This window comes from Hesperophylax consimilis, chromosome 24 (assembly GCF_061612785.1).
Source record: "Hesperophylax consimilis isolate HC1 chromosome 24, BYU_Hcon_1.0, whole genome shotgun sequence".
Classification (NCBI taxonomy): Eukaryota; Metazoa; Arthropoda; class Insecta; order Trichoptera; family Limnephilidae; genus Hesperophylax; species Hesperophylax consimilis.
In genome coordinates, this window is record NC_142859.1 from 7,041,515 (window position 1) to 7,061,830 (window position 20,316).

The 20,316-nt window shown below is 37.0% G+C and overlaps 2 protein-coding genes across 2 annotated transcripts in view; one reads left to right on the forward strand and one right to left on the reverse strand.

Moving 5' to 3' along the window:
• Positions 1-20,316, reverse strand: part of mim (missing-in-metastasis) — a 341,092-nt gene that overhangs the window by 58,362 nt on the left and 262,414 nt on the right. The gene's annotated exons all lie outside the window — the stretch shown is intronic.
• On the forward strand, positions 229-18,526 carry LOC149411846 (phenoloxidase-activating enzyme-like). The gene is made up of 6 exons (XM_089646507.1): positions 229-514; positions 9,692-9,844; positions 13,564-13,814; positions 15,424-15,680; positions 17,266-17,465; positions 17,976-18,526. The coding sequence occupies exons 1-6, from the start codon at positions 451-453 to the stop codon at positions 18,377-18,379; spliced, it is 1,329 nt and encodes a 442-aa protein (XP_089502633.1). The 5' UTR covers positions 229-450; the 3' UTR covers positions 18,380-18,526.

Below are 20,316 nucleotides of genomic sequence, written 5' to 3' on the forward strand. Positions count from 1 at the left end.
TGCTATACAAATTTGTGTAAACTGAAAAATAATAATAAATAAATACTATATTATAAAAAAGAGATAATAGGGCATCAGAAGAAGAGGAAGAAGAAAACGAAGATGAAATATAAAACGATAATTTCCACGAATGTTTTCGGTCATTACAATGACAACCCTGCAAAAAAGAAGAACTCCGCCAAGAGTGGTGGTCAAACCACTATAATTCCTGTTCAGTCTTCAGTCTCACTTCGCTTACCGTCGTGAGTGGTTTCTTAAACCCGGATCAACATCACCAGTATTCATAATAATATCTGCGCCGCTGCAAGGCCAGAGTTATTGGTGTTGTTTTGTAGTACGTGGTGGTGTTGGTGTTGCCTCATAACATTGAGGAAAATAATATCAACTTATTATCATTAATTTGAGATATATTATTACTGTCCAATCGAGACGAAAGGTCGCGGCTTCAATATGATATCTCTATGGGTCATCACTGCTTTCTTGGTGTTTAACTTCAGTTCCACAGTAAATGCACGTAAGTACGCAAAATAAAAATAAGAAAAAACGGTTACAACTTGATAAGGTTCATTTTTCGGGTGGCCAAAGGAAGAACTAACGAACTTTTCTTCCAATTATATTCTACACTTGTGAGGCCACCGACTGTAAAGTTTACACTGTCAAGCTGTATTTGAGGGGTGCTAAGCTAAGTTGGTAACGTACGATGGGACAGTTTTGAGATATCGCAATTGAAATATGTATTTTAATATTGCAAAATGAAATCTATACAAGGGGTGTTAAGGAACTTACTTGACTTACTCTAACCAGCGATTCCCTGACATTATGTGGAGTAAAAAATGTGAATGAAATTTTGGAATTCTGTGCTTTTTTAATATTAACAAAGAAAAAAAAACCTCCACCTGTCATCGCTGGTCACTTAGCGTAACCGTTGAGTAACCGCCGAACCTCTCACCCCGACCCTAACTGTCAAATACCTAAGAACTGATTTTTTCTGTTTTTCAAAAAAAGAACATCAATAATGTTCATTAGGATTTTTACTCCGAATAATGTCAGGAATCACTGGTTACAGTCAGTGAATTCCGTCCGTTAACAACACGCCTTGTGGGCGTGTTTCGTGATCCAAATATAAGCTTAATTGAGGCTTAAACTTCCGATACCAAACTGCGTTTACGAAATGCAAATGGGATGGCGATCTACGATGTCAGGCGAGTACAAGTGAGACGGAGCGCTGGGCTGGGCTAGGCTAACTGGAACATTTGTGTCCATTCAAATAAGTATGGAAGGCACTTCTAGCATTATTATTTATTCTATGCTTAACACCCTGTTTGCTTGTTCTCTGCCTTCTGTGGTTCATTGCCATTTCTCTATGGGGGTGGTATGTAGAGAAGATGGACCGCCACACATTTCTGCCTTGTCAAACACTATTTTCTGTATACATACTATGCTCCATTCTATTCTGTCATACCGACTCTTGATAATACTCTTGTGCAATGTCGTCCTCAGGCGTCCCCCACTTCTTTTTCAATCCGCTTTCGAATCATAGAAATAAATTCTATTGTTTGTGTAAATCTACAGGCAAAACCCTAAAATCTTTATTCGTGCAACTGGGTAGAATAAACGGTTAGTTTTTACTTAGAAATATCATAATTTTGGGGTCAACTACTCGTACATATAGCTCGTAGGCAACCATCGGTTTTTTTTTCAATTTAAATTTTAATACATCCATGTAAATAAATATCATTTTGTTTGAAAGTGGTTTCCAGAATATTGCAGACGTAATAATAAATGGAAAAACCAAGGTGACTAAACAAGTGGTTCTCAATCGAATATTTATGTTAATACCGCACAACAGAGTTACACAGATTGGTGCCATCTCAACAAGGCGGTAATGAAAGTGGTGAAAAGAAGTGCAAACTTATTTTATCATTTAACACCCCCGTTCCGAAGTGGGGTTATACACTTACCCCAATGAGAGTTTCATTCGATATTTATGTTGTTTTTTACATCACATTTATAATACATATAGGTAATTTCCAGAAATAACTATTCGGTAACCGATCTGCATTTAAAAAAAAGCGTTACTATTTAAGACATAGTATTCCATCAAATTGTGAAGAAATTACTCTATATCCCACATATAAAAACAGATTAATAACGAAAGTTTGTTATCGTAAAAAATAATCATAAGGTACCACCACAAAGTTTGAAAGGCTCTAGGCTGAACATGATTCTTAAATGCAGGCTAGTTTAACGTTCCTCAATTATTGATTTCGCTCGAAAGAAACATTATGGAGGTAGGTAATCCAAAAGACGAATACCAGTCTACAGCGGAATGTAAATCTTTTTCACATTTTTTAATCTAATGGCTCTGCAGTTATTAAATATTCACTAAGATGTGCACCGTATTAATTTTTGATATGTATACATGTATGCGTATTTCGTTAATTTTCTATTCATTTGAGCCCTGGTGCTAACTATCATTCAGTAAGTTCCTTTTAAAAAAGTGAAGGTGTTAAAAATTAGCTTTGATTCCCATAATTCTTCAAAAATAGCGTATATTTACGGTAGGCCGCTACTCAATACAGACTACTAATAACTACTGCTAATAGGACTGATAATAGGACACTGTCATCTCAGGAGACACACGCAGCTGTTGGCAGTGGAAAACAACAATAGATGAAGGAAATGTGAAGAGGATGAAGGGTCTCCAATTTACCTATAGTGCCAACGCATCGACCAAGTTATCGATGTGCCGATGTTCCGCCCCGACGGGAAGAAGGCTCAGTTACCTGGAAAGCCAAATATCCAATGACAACCCTGGTGAACTTTGTCAAAGGGACCTTGTCTGTTAAAGGAATTAAAATGAGAAATAGTACGTTCGGCCTATGGCCTGAGTGCTCAAGGGAAGTTTCCGCAAATCGTCTCCGCTTTACAAATACATTATTAAAAGTAATAGGAATATGTTTTGAAATACGAATCAAGTTAAACTAAACCTACAGTTCCACAATGCTTTCTGCGTGGGCGGCCAAAGAGGAACTTCAGAATGAATGTAGTGTTAATTACTTATATTTTAATTTTGCTGAGAATTCACGATAGAATAACTGAGCCTTTCGATGCGGTGGCTTACGTTAGTACCGACCTGGGCAGGCCAGCCGTTTGTAGACGCCTTAACCCTTTCACACCCGCATTATTGTTTCCACATATATAAAATATGTAATGCTTGATAATACCTAAAGAAAATTATTTGAAAATTTTTGGTAATTATATATTTTTTTTTTTTGAAATTATTCTAATGTTAATTTGGATTAACATTGGATGTCAAAGGGTATTTTATAAAGAGTAAGGTAAAAGAAACAACACAAAAGTAATACAAATAACTGTTTCATGTCAAAAATTCTCATTTACAATGTAGTGATAATCTGTAATGTACAAACAAATAATATTTTAAGTAAAATTCATTCAGAAATAAAGAAATAATCTAAGATAATAAATCTTTAAAAATTCGCCATACTAGTAGAAAACATGTCCGTCACTACCAGTGTTAATTTGAATGAACATTTAAATTCATTTGAAATATTCTGGCAAATGACTGTAAACAGTGAATTGAACTGATGTTATTATTATAGAACGCATCTTAATGCGTTAAAATATTTGTAATTCGAGTAGAAAATTTTGATATCTCACCTTAAATTAAGTAATCAATGACGGCAGAAATTCGATGAAACTCACAATCAGCAAATGTCAAAATATTTATCGTTGTTGTGGCGGGAATAAGGATTTCAACCGAGCGGAAAAAATAGACGCCACAGAAAAGACTACAAACTATAAGAAAACAAAAACATGACTTTTCTAAATCGCTACCGTTACGGTAAAAAAATTAAGAAACTTCATGTCAATTTGAATTAACACTGGAGCTGGAAGGGTTAAGAGATGTCACAATAACTTTGCAGGAAAGTTTCTTGGCTGGCTCTTTGGGGTAATAATCTGTAAATTTTCTAGTATTTCAATTATCTACAGAATCGACATAAACATAAGCAAATAAATTGATAAATATATAAGCACCTATATTGGAGTGTTATGTACATTTGAAAAATATGTAAGCACCTACATTGTAGTGTTATGTACGTTTGATTGGTTGAAATAAACATAAGTAAATAAGGTGTAGTGTCCCTTTAAGCAATAAATAAACACTTGCATACATTGGAATGTAAGGTTAAATTCATTTTACACACGAATCAGGTAAACAAACATACATCGAAATGTAGTGTGCATTTCACATAATCGTACTTTTATTACCTAACTGGCTGAAGTCCAGTCCACGGTGTTGTCCGACTTCTACGCAAAGTTTTTCGAAATCAGATGTAGACACATAGACATATGAATATTAGTAGACCTGCCCTAAGTGATTAAAAGCGTATTATCCCCACTCCCCATACCGGTTCCATTGGAGCCGGCTGTGCTCGCGTATGGCCTCAAGTGAAATTTGAGAATGTGACGTCATCATTCTTGTTCGAACTAGCGTCGAGCTATGGTCGAGGCATTTTATGAAATAACACGGCAAAATAGTGGCTTGTGATATGAAAACTTGTAAAAATAGATGTGAAAAAGAGAATAAACCCAATTGTCGTATTACATTCCATATGTAAGCATCATTTTAAGCTTATTCACGTCGTATAATATGAATCAGTTGTAGAAACATATTATACTATCACATCGAGCCAACATTGGTCGAATGTAGCGATTCTCAAGTGTGCGCATCGTTGTTACTGGGAAGTAAATTATGAACACTTATAAAAGTGTCTTAACTAAATACGTAAACAAAATATTCGACTCTGAAAATAGAAGAATTTTTTTTTTGCCGAATTTGGACTTCGCAAATTTGTTCATAACGTGGCGAGTAATTTGCGCTCCCATGTAAAAATGTCTATTGATTCAAAAGCAGATTTTACTTTTAAGAACTAAATGGTGATATTATAATGCGAGATGCCTATATACTGTCAGATTGATTTATTGACGAATAACAGTCAGCTTTACCCCCCTTCGTTCTTCAACAGTTTATTTTACCCCTCACCTTTAATTTCTAGTCTATATATTCATATGTCTGTGTGTAGACAGTAATTTATTTTGAACCAGACACATTTTTTTTTAATATAAGTATAAATAAACTAGCTGAATTCCCCGGCGTTACTCTGGTTTATGCAAAAGTTTTTAAGATAATTTTTTAAAAGATAAAAACATTCCCGGGTTACGAATAACCTGATAGTATTTAAAAAGTTTTTTTTTCATTTTTTTAATGTCGAAAAAATTGAAGAAAAAAAAAGAATGGTCGCATTATTTTATTTTTTTGTCGAGGAATAAATTTTCTATAACGATTCAAAGTGTGTCATTTTTTTATTTGCAGCACAAAACGACATGAGCAATTATTTTGTTTGTGACTGTGGCTTTTTTTTTTAGGAGATACAGATATCAATTGACAAGAATATACAAAACATCAACTAGAGAATTCACCTGCATCCAAACTATTTCTCACGAATTGACTAAATTGACGTTGTTGACGTCATGCCGGCTAGCGTCGGTGACAGCCGTCTTACCAGCCAGTAGCGTTTTCTACGTCACGTTGTAGCCAGTTCTAACCGTTTAGGAGTGTGCGGTATTAGATCGTTTTTAAAATCAGTAATTGCTATTTGCGCATTCACAAAATAATACGAAAATATTAATATTAAAAAATACCCATTTTTAAAACGATAATCAGAATTAGAAAAACGAACTATAAATATTCCACACATCTTTAACAGTAGGTACTCATAGTTTATGAAAATATCCCATTCCCTCTAGTCACATCATTATAAGCGAAAAGTATTGCTTGAACAACGATAGAGGACTAGCTGGCAGAGCTAACCGGTTCCTAATGATGATGCAGTGTTAACCTCCAAACCGAACTACCACTTAATATACGTTTTCCAACACTCCTCCGTTCTGCAGCCTTATTATTAAAAAGGCTCTCTGATCCTTAGTGGTGGCTATGTGAATTATTATTGTCCTGCCCAGTAAACCCGTCAAAGTAACATAAATCTTGTTATTGACAGATCTTTAAACAGTTATACCCGAGTTTTAGGCGATGCACTACGTCCATAACAACCCTTACGTAGATGGCGATAAGGTTTAAATTCCCGCTTAACACCATCCGCCTGTTTTGATTTATGCAAGAAAAAAACATGGCCAAAAAATGCCTTTTATTTTATTTTGTGGATGTTCAGACAATAAATATCAAAAAATTTTTCGATCATTTTATAAATAACTTTATTTGCCACATTATACAATAAAATCATAGCCGAAAATGGGTTCGTAAGTAGGAGATTTTGAACTTTAAAGCAGTTTTCATAGGCCTTATCCATTATTTTTTTCTGGGCTTATAAAAAGACTTATCTAAAAAATACTCGATTATTTCAAAGGCCAAGATGTATTCTACTCGCAGTATTTAATTAAAGCATCTGAAACATTTCTAGGCAACCAAATTTTCAGACCAAAAACATATGATTTTGAATTACTACGTATGGCATGGCCTTAAGGAAAAAAAATATGAGGTTGCTAAAAAAGGTTAAAATTGTATGATTACAATTCAATCCTTTGTTCGTTGATTTATTCAGAGATTGAATGCAATATTATCTTGATACTTTCAAATACATCTATTTGAATTTCACTATTGTTTTCGGTAATGAATTCATGCAAATCTTGGAAGCGTAAATTAACCCACTCCCCGACATCCGATCGAGCTGAGACTCGGCAGATAGTCTCGTTGTCGATGACGATGTATTCTATCATTTTGGTGGCAATCACATACACACACGCGGACTTATTACAGCAGTTAAATTACGAAAAAAATATCGCTCCTACCCGATCGGCATTTGGCGAGGTTCGTATGGTTGTCGACTCCAGTTACTGGGCAGGAAGATTCAATCCTCAGTTACACCATTTTTTTTGCAGAAATTTTAAAATATATGTAAAATAACTATTTATTTTACGGGTTAATTTGGCAAATAACTAGAAGAGAAGAGATTCGCAATATCGGTCCAGCCATCACTGCAACTGCAGATTTTTTTTTTATTTTTTTTTTTTGAATAAATACTTAATACATATCAACAAACAAGTCCTGCTAAGCCAATTGAATTGGCCTGTCAACAGGTGCTTAAAGTTTAGTTTCATATACATTTTTATAAGTTATAATTTACATCTTATATCTACAGAATCAACAATTTTTTCATACAATTTTTCATACATATGAGATGAGAAGTGATCTCGGCGGCATTGAGATACCTGTCATTGTTACGAATAGGTCACGGATTCAATATGCCGTCGACGCAAATTTATAAAGATCGACAAAGAAGCATAAAAAATTAAGGATACCGTGAAATACTGAACAACAAATTATCTGAAAATTTCGAAGCTAAAATTGTAGTAGCTATTAAAATTATTGCCTACTATTTATAACACTGTTAGTGTATCTGAATAAATAAGAAATGAAAAATTATCAATAACTTTAATTATTTATCATGAAATGCGTGGAAACGGACCGAGGAATGCAAGATGCATAAGATTATATTATCTCTACATAAGGAAAAAATCTCTTATGAACCGGGCCATGCCACTTTATAATGTTATTCAAATAGAAAATAATGTAAGGTTAGGTTTAAAAAACAAATAAGGAAAATTGTACAAGCACAAGCTCAAGCACAAGCACAAGCACAAGCACAAGCACAAGCACAAGCACAAGCACAAGCACAAGCACAAGCACAAGCAAAAGCACAAGCACAAGCAAAAGCACAAGCACAGGCACAAGAACAAGCACAAGCCCAAGCATCTTGCGATCTAATATGTATAGATCCGCGAACCGAACTGCCGAACTGAACCTCAACTTATGGGAAAGAAACGAAGCAACCGCATATGGCGCGAAACTCCGCTTGCAGTTGATTTGTTTCTTTCCCGTAATTCGTGGTACGGTTTGCGTTTCGGTTTGCAAATGTATACGTACCCTAACGTGAGATAATATTATGAATTCTTTATATCGGACTTTACAGTCGAAGGCCTTTGTTGAATAGTAACAAAGATAGAGCTAGAATGATTGGTATAAACATGGAATCATATGTATTTTTTAATGTGATTACCAACAAGTTAGTGTGCGCTCTTAGAAGATGCAGACACGTATGTATATAAGCCCCCAGATTTTAATTCTCCTGAAAGGGTAGTTCTTATACTAGTGTTCTTAAAGTGCGTCCTTATAAGTGAAATATGCCAAATTATGTGTTTATTATGTTTAAATAATTGTATAGTGTAAATTCTAATAGATATGACATTTTCAAATGTTGAAAGTAAAAGATTTATTCAAAACTTTTAGCAGACATAGTTTGTTGAATGGTGCAGTGTGAGCTCACAGATGCATGTCACATGTTTTCTGCTGAAATGGAGCGATGACCGATATAAGGTTACGTTTTATTTTTTGGATGAACTTTCGAAATGGGTCGTAAGGGTCAATCGTGATAAGATATACTTTGTACGAATTGTGTGCTTTACGACCCTTACCAGTAATAAACAATAATAATAGTGATAATAACAACAACCATGGTGATAATGACAATAACAATAGTGTGCTATTTTCCCGACGTAAGGGAAGAAAACGAGGGTGTTTTGTCGGGAGGAAGGTTAAGCTAGTCAAAATCCTACGGTTAGCACAAACCAGGAATGCTCGTCCGCCCAAATTTCTAACGGTTGCCGCCTGGAATGCGCGATCCATCGCAAAACAAACAAGATGATATTGAGGATCTGATACGTCACAAAAGTATTCACATTTTGGCGCTATAGGAGACTTGGCACGAAAATGCAGACTCCCAGTCAATCAAAACCCTTCGATCAAGCGGGTTCTCGGTATATGAAGCTGCAAGGCCAATTAAAACTGATACAACCAATATTAATTTTACAAATCTCGGCGGAGTTGCAATTGTAGCGCAAAATGGTATTCGCTTAGACAGTATAGGGATACGTCGGTGTATACCACTTTCGAGTTCGTCAGTTGCAAGGCTTCTGCCAATGGTGCATCCCTCGTCATAATCTCCATCTACCATCCCGGGTCTTGCGCAACGACTGCTAATTTCTTTAATGAATTCAGGTCTCTCCTAGAATGAACATCCAACTACAATTGCGATGTTATTATTATAGGAGATATAAATATATACTTGCAAGAGAAAACTGATCACATGTCCAAAAAATTCACCAAAATCCTGTGTGATTTCATCTGCGAGCAGTGGGTGAACTCAGCTACTCATGATGCAGGAGGTACACTTGATGTTATAATTTCCCGAGTCGGGTATCACCCGAATAGAATTCACGTTACTGACTTTGGACTATCGGATCATCGTCTCGTCACATTCGATCTTCTAAAATTGAAGTTCAAACCCGTTATCTCCAGAGATTAGAGAGAATTCGACTTCAAGGCATTTTGCAAAGAACTTAAAACCTCGCCGCTCATTCGCTAAGGTCCTGCAATCCCATTTTCAACCGGATTGCCAATAATTTGAAGAGATTCTTAGTAAATTAGCAATACACTTTTTTCTCCGTCTATTTATTTAGTATTTCTAATTTCATTTATTTCAACCCCTGAAAGTTGTGTACATTATACATAAAATTAAATTGATGTTTTCAGAGAATGGCGCGTGCACGACGCCAAACAACCAGGCCGGCTCCTGCATAGCGGTGGCACAATGCCCAAGTCTCCTGGCCATCCTGCAGAACAGGCAGCGCACCGCGGCGCAGACCCAACTGCTGAGGAACTCGCAGTGCGGAGGCAGCGGCGCAAGTAACACAACACAAAACAATAATAATACTTACTACTACTAACAGCGAGGCAGTTAATATAACTCGTGACAGTTATTATAGGCTCTGGGGTCTGACACTCCGAAAGCACGAAAAAGGTATAAAAATTGTGATATAACATATTCTTGGGTAACCGGATAAAACAGAGATGATAATAGGTAGAATCTTGAAACACCAAACTACGCAGGTACTTGAAAGGTTGGTAAAATACCAGCACTGGAAAAATAGGAGAGGGCGTCTGGAATGAGACAATCCAAAGTACCTACTCATAAATGGACCATACCCTAAAAGATTCAGGCAATTACTCAATATGAATAGTGCACTCACTGATGGAACCGGTAGGACTACTAACGGGACACTGCTAACACTAATACACTCAGCGTCACAAAAATAGGTTCCAGGCGTAAGTTTCCCCGAGCCAATACACCGAATCCAAACAATATTGATACCAATTGAAAGTACATTTAACGACCTCTTTATCAGACAATAGTTTCATTTCATGAACGATACAAATTTTACGAGTACGGGACGTTAAAAATGTTGCGCATATCCTCTTAACAGGTACAACAACTTGTGTCATCTTCAAGGGCTATAAAAGGAGCAGTTGAAGTTAAATATAGGTCATTTTTTTTTTTTTTTTTTTTTTTTTCTTTATTCATGAAATATTAATGTGTACAGTTTTTACATGCTTTTCGACTACCACACTAGACACACGCCCGTATTATGGTAGTCGAAATTTATATACATAGGTTTATATAATTATATAAATGTAATATTTGATAACTTGTTAATCTAAGTATTTTTTTTTACATGCAATGTATGTGTATAATAGGTGACACTTTTACTGGTTCCCAGTTCAGTAGATTGCTCAAGTGTACATCAACCGTATTTTAAACTGTTGATATTAATGAGATAAAATGAACACAATCAGCAAATAAATAGGTTACTTTACTTGTTAAAATAATGAAAATAAAGTAGAAATTATGAAAATGAACTTATTGAAATAATGAAAATAAAGATTAATTAATTAATTATTAAACTTTTTTCTTTACAGAATTGAATGAAAAAACAAAAATGACTAATAAAGAAAAGAAAATGAGCTTAATTTAATTTAATGATGGCAGGCATTCCTTGAAAAAGTTCCTTCCCTTTATAAATAACCAATTTTGAACACTTATGACATACAAATTGTGAGTTTTTGATTTTCTGATATCAATACTCAGCGAGTTGAATATTTTGGGAGCAATATAAGAAAACTGCCGCTGGGCGAAAGCTGTTTTCGTTTGGGGAATTTTACAATTTAGGTGTGACGAGTAACGGGTGTTAATTTTTTGTTGTGTTTTATTCACCAAGTCATTTTTCCGTATGTATATGAGAATGGTCTTAACATATAATTGTCGAATATCTAATATTCTGAGTTTTCTAAAAAGTGGTTCTGATGGGTTTGTTGGCTTACATTTGAATATTATCCTTAGTAACAGTTTTTGAATTAAAACCATGGGATGAAGAATCGTTTTTGCACAACCTCCCCATCCCACTATACCATATGTAGTAATTGATTGAAAAAGTGCAAAGTATACACATCTTAGTGTTTGTAGGTTAAGGATAGATCTGAGAGAGTAGAAAATGTAGCATAATTTGCGAAGCCTTTTTGTTGTAGAATTTATATGGGCCTCCCATCGCAGTTGATTGTCTATAATGACCCCCAAGTACTTAATTTCGTTTGATATTATAAGGTTATCGCATGAACAATTTTTGTGAGGTGATGTAGCCATGTTGACTTTCTGTGAACATGAATGTATGGTAAGTTTATGATAGTTTTGAGGGAGATTAGGTTTGCGTATGGAAAAAAGTAAGTATTTAGTTTTCTCAATATTTAGAGTGAGGAGGTTGGAATCTAACCAGTGTTTTATTTCATTTATACCATGATTTGCTTTTTCAAATGTTGAATTCAAATTTTCATCTGCAAATATTATAACCGTATCATCGGCAAAAGATATTATAGTGCCACCAGTATCCAAATTGCATAACGAGTTAATGTATATTAGAAACAGAAGTGGGCCCAACACACTGCCTTGGGGCACGCCATATGTGATTGGCAAACTTGTACTTCTATACTCTTTAGCGGAGTTAATAATAGTTGACTGGGACCTATTTGTTAGATAGCTCTCAAACCATTTAAGAGGAACACCTTTTATTCCTATCTGTGAGAGTTTTTTCAAAAGTATGTGGTGAGATACAGTGTCAAAGGCTTTAGCCAGATCCAAGAATACAGCGAGGGGCTTGCGACTTTTATCGAGGTTATCAGAAATTAATTTAGTAAAAGCTGCAATTGCATCTGATGCACTAAGACCTTTGCGGAAGCCGTATTGGTTTTTTGACAGGATTTTATTTTCTTCGAGAAACTTGTAGAACATTCATCATCCGAACGTTGAAGAGGACACAACTTACATAATTAGCGCTTGAAAACAACCTTTTAAAATGGACACTGCTGCTACCAAGCCGCTGAAGTAGTGGCACAACTGTAATCAGCGGCAACTAAACTTAAGCCGTTCGACGGGTTTTTCAACGGTTTTACGAGACTGGTGGCTTCATCCGGAGGCGTGTATCAGGGGGATAACGCTGCACATCCAAAAGAGACGATCGCTTTATTGTCTCATTAGATTTTGCAATAGGTGCGATTTTTGTGATGACGAGTGTATGTACATATTGAAAAGTGGTTAAAATCCAAACACTGGAAGGAAGAGAGCACCCGGAATGAGACAATCCAATATCTACTCATGAACAAACCAGACACTAAACGATTAAGCAAAATACTCAATTGGACAGTGCACTCACTGAGGGAACTGGTAGTACCACTAACCGTAAACTTCTAACACTAATATAGATGCAGTAAATGTGAAGAGGATAAATAGATTTCAACTCACCTATGGTGCCAATGTCCCGCCCTGGTGGGAACAAGGCTCAGCTACCTGAAAAGGCACACTGCGACAGCCGAATATCCAATGACAACCCTGGGGAACTTTATCAAAGGGGGCGGGTTGCTGTCAAAGGAATGAGGTAAAATGGAGGTTTCACAATGGGGCCATGGCCTGAGTTTTCCGGGAATTGTATAAAACATCTCCGTTTTATTAACAAAACAATACTCCGCCTCCGTGGTCGAGGGGTAAGGCTCTAGACTAGCAAGCCAGAGGTAGCGGGTTCAAACCAAAGCGTGCCCAAGTAAATTTTATTTGATTAATTTGTGTTATTTCACAATTTACTAATTTAAAATAGTATAAAGTACACTTTCCAGAATGGAAGATACTCTCAGTATCGCCCTGGTGCAAGACCAGCATTCAGAAATGAAACGTTGCTTGAAATGGCTTTGGCCGTGTTTGGTGACCAGATCCGAATGGCCAGGTACTTCCCCACCTTCCTCTCCCCCCATCCCCTTCCTCTCCCCCATCTCCTTCCTCTCCCCAATCTCCTTCCCCTCCCCATTACCTTCAATACATACCCCTATAGGGGATGTCACAGTCCCACTGTCTCCAGACAGTTAGGAATCTTGTACTGTTTCACATTTAAAAAAATACTAATAGTAATAGGTAAGGTTGAGTTGGTGTAGATTGGTTGCTTTGTTATTTTTCGTCACTTTTCATCCATGTTCTGTTTTGTCTAGTCTTTGTTTTACTTGCACCTAATATATTTGTTGGTTGTCAGCAATCAGATTGTGCTGTCCCGCACCGCCTCCGCCCTCCAGCGGGCCGAGCTGCACCACGGCCGACAACACGCGCGGCACGTGCATCAGCCTCGACAGCTGCCCCAACCTCAAGGCACTGTTCAACGGGCCCAAGCCGCTGCCCACAGCGACCGTGCAGTACCTGCGCAGATCCACGTGCCAGGGCCCGGCGAGGTACAACGTCTGCTGCGGCCAAGGCACCGGCGGTGGTTCCGAAGCGACAACAGAATCGGTGAGAACTAAATTAACATCACGCCTCTAGACTAGAACTAGCAATTCTGAGGTCGCGGTGCCAAATTTTTTAGGTTTATTTCAATTTAATCATTTAAAATAATATATGGGGTGTCCGGGGGTAAATTGCACAAAATTCGGAAGTGACTTATACATGATAGTGCAAGTAAAAAATATTGATGACTTTTTCGAAATTTATACGTTTTAAGGTAGTTTCAATGTATAAAAGTTGAATTGTTTGTATGGAGAAAATAATATTCTTCTACGGAAAAATATTTTGTATGTGAAAAAACAACGAAATTTCGAAAAAAGTTCTTTTGCTTTTTGACTTCTACTATAATGTAGAATCACCTCCCAAAGATTGTGCACTTTGCCCCCGGACACCTTGTATAGTGTACGTTGCAGAGTGGAAGATACTCTCAGTATCGAATTTTATAGGAGCACCGTTCAGAATCGAAACCTTACTTGAAATGTCTTTGGTGGCCAGATCTGAAGACCCTAATACTTCCCCAACTTTGCAGTGTTAAAAAAGAGGAAGCCACACACTCCTTGCTTCATTCTCATTCGAATTCATAATATATCATGTCATTCTGACTCTTTTATGGTGACCCGACTCAACTGTTTGATTCACTTGATCGTGTCATGTCTTCTTAGAGCGTCCCTGACTTCTACCATTAACGTCCCCGTCATAATAATATATTATCCTTACACTTTTTCTTCGTTCATCCGCTGTATATGCCCAAACAATCTAAGCGTGATAATCATTACGTTTGGCATCGGCCTTAATTGCTTTTCGGGTCTCCTCATTGGGGATAAGGACCTTTCCCAATGCATCCAACGCCAAAGGCAACACGTCAAAGATTATTTTAAAACATCTTTTAAGCTGCCATCACGACACTTCCCGAAGAGTCCTGGAAAACACAGTGGCAGACTTCGGACGTAAAACGCCAGAATATTCTCTCCCTTGGAAGATGTGAACCTCACTAAACTTGTGTGTATATTACGATGCATAAATAATTCTGAATTGTATGCATATGGGCATATTCAAACAACGGAACACATCGTAGAAGAAATGTGCCCTTCATTAGTTTCCCATAATAATGAATAACTAAAGCTCGGATGTGGAACGATTTGCCGGCATCTGCTTTTCCTCCCTCCTACAACAAGGGTCCCCTAAAGACCCATGTTCACTCTTTCGTCTCCTCAACACGTCCCCGAAGAAGAGATATGGGCCTTCTGTGTGGAGTTAATCTAAAAAAAAGTATCTCACTTTGACTGACCTCCATAAAGTATCTCCCACCATAGTAAGAAGAAAAATTAGTCATCTGTGCAAAATGTTGCAAGTGTACCTCTTTTTTACTCCAAAAAAATGCTTCATAATTATTGCTGGATATGATGTGATTTTCAGGGCCAAATGTATTATCGTGATTTATTTTTGAGCTTTTATGCAGTGATGCGCTTCCTTCTTCTTTAGTCAAATGGACATTGTACTTCTGTCCGAAATGTTGGCTAAAGAAGCAACACGGAATAATAATAATAAAAAAAATGTTTGGAATCTAAATGCTCTGTGAAGGTTTAATATTTGCATGTTGATTAATATTTATTTGCAGGAGCCAACCGGTCCAGCTCCCGACGTGTCCGCCCTGCTACCCGCCCCCGACCAGTGCGGCATTGAGGCCGGGGAGGTTAGGATCGTGGGAGGCAACGAGACCGAGCTGGACCAATACCCGTGGATGGGTCTGGTCGAGTACCAAACGCCCCGCAACACCATCTCGCTTGGATGCGGCGCGGCGCTCATCAGCACGCGCTACGTCATCACAGCCGGGCACTGCGTGTTCGGGGACGTGCTCACGCAGCTTGGAACACCGTGAGTAACATGATTCAAAAAAATCTTTTTACGATAGTGGTAGACTTAAGGAGAACGGCTGCTCGGCCATTTTCATACAAAACTTAAATTTGGATTTGAGGTCAAATTACCCAGCAAAACTGAAAATTATTTTTGTTAATCGAAAGGTATAGCAAATATCTAGTACAGATATGTGCTACTTTATTTATTTGTATTTTAAATTATAAAATAGAGGCCAATAAAGATTTACATTTTTCGTGATTTTAGAGGAAACTTTGGCAATTATGTGTGAAATAATGACGATTCTTAAAAAAAATAATTTTGCTCTGTTTACTCAACAAGTATGATGAAATATAAAATAAAAAATAAAGATGTTTGTAGTGCGTGGTATTTGGTCCGATGCACGGATCCGAATACTTTCTCCCTCACACGCATAGCGCCTTTTCGCTCGGCAACTTTCAGCTCACCACCCGTACAGGAAGAAACCCCATTAGCGGAGTTACCCCCACCCCTCCGTCATCGGCTGGCACTACCCTGCCCCAAAGGGTATATAACACCGTGCAGGCCTATATCAAATCAGAGTATCCAGTCTCCTGGTTAAACTAAGTAACAGAATCCTAGTGGTCATTGCCCAGTTAAACCCTCCCCAGTACCAAATCGAGAGAATCCCCCGGGTCCTCCTTGGGAATTCAAGTAACAGCTCCCTCGGGGACATTACTTGTCGGGAAAACCTCAACCCAACTAAGAGACCACGGGTCCTCTGTTGAGGTTATTACGCTAAGTGTTTAGTGAGAACGTTACTGATCATTTTTTAAACTCTAAATTACTTTACTTTGTGATACAATTTTCCTGTACTATGTTTTTTACTATAAGCTGACAGACTGTTTTCTTACAAACACCCTGACACATGTCTAAAAACACATTTTCATGTATGTAAATTTAAATCACAAACGACCGATTTAAGTTAAAACACAAATTTGTAGGGTATAAATTGAAATTTCTACCAGAAAAAACGCTGTTTTTACTGTTTTATTTTATTTGTCATTATATTAACTCTTAAAGTACGGAAAGATTCTTCTTTTATTTACAATTAATTCTTAAAAAACTCCAAAGTTGTCTCTAAAATCACCGAAAATTTATATTTTTTATGGCCCATATTGCAATATATAAAAAACAACTAAATAAAATAGCACATATCCAAACTAGAAATTTGCTAAACCTTTGGATTCAAATTTTTTTTCAGTGTTTTTAAGTATTGTGGCCTCAAATACAAATTTAGGTTGTGTTAAAAAAGGCCGCGCAACCGTTCTCATTAAGGCTAAGCATAAGCGTTCAAAAAGAAGAAGATAGTTTGAAAGAGAAATATGGGAATACGAATGTTAGAAGGAGCGCGATAGCATTAAAGAAAGAAAAAATAAGAGTCTTAACTGTTCCCCACTGACAAGAGATGCCAGTGAGACTATGGCATATCAATTAGGTTAGGTTGGTTTAGGCTAGGTTATGTGTGTTTTTTTCCCTTTCCATACTGTTCTTCAATGTTGTTTTATAACTGTTCTGTTTTGTCATGGAACCATACATTTTAATATTTCATATCGTCTCATTCCAGGATCAACGTGAGATTGGGCGAGTACGACAAGAGAACCCTCAAGGATTGCGTGATGATCGCCGGCGGGGAGGACTGCAATGACGAACCCGTCACCATCGCCATAGAGACCATCATCGCCCACCCGAATTACCAGCCCTCCACCGGTAGTCAGAAGAACGACATCGCCATGCTGAGATTGGCCTCTGACGCTCCTTACACTTGTACGTATTCAATGTACAAATTAGGAGGAAAATTATTAATATCATGAAAAATAATGGTCCTTCTAAACGTATCAATATTTAGGCTAGCACAAGCCATATTCGGGTTTCAATTTTCAATCACGCTGGTGTAATTAATGTGATATTTTTAATTATTATTACTACAATATTGATTTTTTGGACTTTATCCTGAACTATCGGTAAAACAGAGGGACCACTGAACCAAGAGGGTAAAAGAGATTTGCTAGAAAAAAGGAGCGAGTTGTTGAAGAAAGGAATCTAAGGAGAGTATATGTAATGCACTTAACTTTGACTTGTGGCACTTGAGTCAGATCTTTTAAATAATCGTAATAACAGAATAGTATGTACGAGCCAAAATATGAATGTACGTTACGTTATGGGGTGTTCCATCGTATCTACCCAACCCCCTGAAAATGTACATTTTGCATTCCATTTTAAATACCATTTCCCTCGTATTTTAGCCCGTAATATAATGTAACTATCGTATTGCAGACTTCATCCGTCCAATTTGCTTGCCGACCTCCGACATAACCCAGCAGAGCAACATCCAAGCCATAGTCGCCGGTTGGGGAGCCACTGAAACCGGCAAGTCCAGCAACGTGAAGCTTCACCTCCAGATCCCGCTTGTGCCGCTGTCCACCTGCCAGGTGGCCTACAACAACCCCCGACTGCGGGCCGAGCTCTGGGACAGGCAGATGTGCGCCGGAGGGGAGGTGGGCAAGGACTCTTGCAGGGGAGACTCGGGCGGGCCGCTGATGGCAGCGGAGAGTCTGCAGTGGACCCTGCACGGCGTGGTCAGCTTCGGTCCTACGCCTTGCGCTTTAGCTAATGTTCCCGGGGTCTACACAAAGGTCTGGGCTTATATGGACTGGATCAAGAGACAGATCAAGGCTTAAATAATCATTCATTGATTTTCAATAGACGGAAGAAGCGTAATTCAAATAAACCGAGAGAAACAAACATTGTAAGTACGTAATTATCTCATTAATAAGCTACGAGAGTTTTCAATGTATTTTTCTACTTTAATAAAATTTATACATATATTTTGTTTTTTTTTTTATCAAATGTGTAGAACTCTTATTTAAAGTTTTATTATTTCATTACTAAAAACAGTTCTTATACAACTTTTGCCATTAAATTATTATTATCACGCGTGACAGCTATTTCGCAATCCGAATACATTATAAGAAATTTAAAGCATTTTGATTTTCATTAAATATACCTATGTATATAGAAGTAAGATAAAATAGATCGTCTATAACTGGCTTCACCACAGTTTGACAATGCCTTCCGAAGGCGAAACAGCTGTCACGCGTAATAATAATGACACAGCAGAGTGGTTTTTTTTTTAAATTAAATAAAAATATTGTTAAATATTAAAAACCAAAATTTTTATAATTTATGTGGGCAGCTGTACGGTGACACTCATTATTAGTATTAAGGGATGTTTTGAGGTAAAGGCACGCAATTGTAGAAAAACAAACAGATTTTAACGAAAACAAAATAACGGTTACGGTAGTTCAGTCGGCAAGGGTGAATAATTTCCCGATGATAGCCAACCTCCGATAGGAAAAGGGTTAAGTAGTTTCACCCAATTTTCTCTAACGTTCATGGTAACAAAATTATACGATTCAAATACTTCGTAAACCAATTAATTTTTCTACACGAGAGCGACATCTATAGAATACAGCGCGAAATAAGTTCTCATTTGAGCCCCACCACTTTCACAGTATGATTTTTGTACTAGAATTACTGTGAAAAATCAAGAGAGTACCAACTGGTAAATGATCGTACCACTCAACGAATTTATTATTGCTTGAATTCGCGAAGTTCTTGGCATTGAAAGTTTATTTAACATTTCTAATAATAATTCTCTTGTACTCCATAATATAACAAATCAACTATTCATTATAACGACTAAACAAATTAATAAAAAAATGAAGTAACCGAATTGAGAATTGTATTTATAAAAAAAAAATCATATAAATTCGAATTTACACGGAATATTCCACAAATGGTTCAATTCAAAACTACCTATATAATACAGTATAAAAAGTCGGCGATGTGTGAATGTGGTGCAGTGCAGACCACCGAACATGTGGTCAACGAATGCCCGCCCCATTCATTCCCCGGCGGGACTGATGATGTTCACATGGCGACGCCTGAGGACCTAGAATGGATCGCAGACCTAGATGTCCCCCTCTGACCCCCCCACCATACGAAAGAAGAAGAATAATACAGGTAGAATAGATATTGATGAAAATGACAAAATTCATGAATTCTTGAAACTTTGTAAAAAGTTTAAATGAAGTCCGGCCAAAATAAAGTAATGGAACAGACTATACTGAGTTAACCCTTATTATTTTCACGTTTCTTTCCTAAAAACTTAGGACGGGTTCTTTGGGAGAATTTGAACAATTCCTCAAATATCAAAGTTAATTTCAAGTTGTGTGAAAAGTTTTTTCATGTTCTGCTTTTATTTCAGTTATAGTCAAGCAACTAGCCTTTAATGATATAATAACAGAACTTGAATAGGACTTTCACAGAACCCGAAACAGAACGTTAAAATTTGAACAATTCTTCAAATTCAAGTAACCTAAAATAATGTATTGCTGTATGGGAACCTATATTAAACATTTATAAGAAAACCATAGAAAAAATGCGGGAAATAATATCCTTCAAAATCTGCCTCAACACAGGTTCGCCTAGTGAGGCAGGTTATGCACAACTTTAATTATATTACATTACGCCATATCTATATAACACTCTTAAATACATATTTACTTTTTCTTCCATTAGAAACTGCTCTATTATTGTAACATTATGTTTTCAA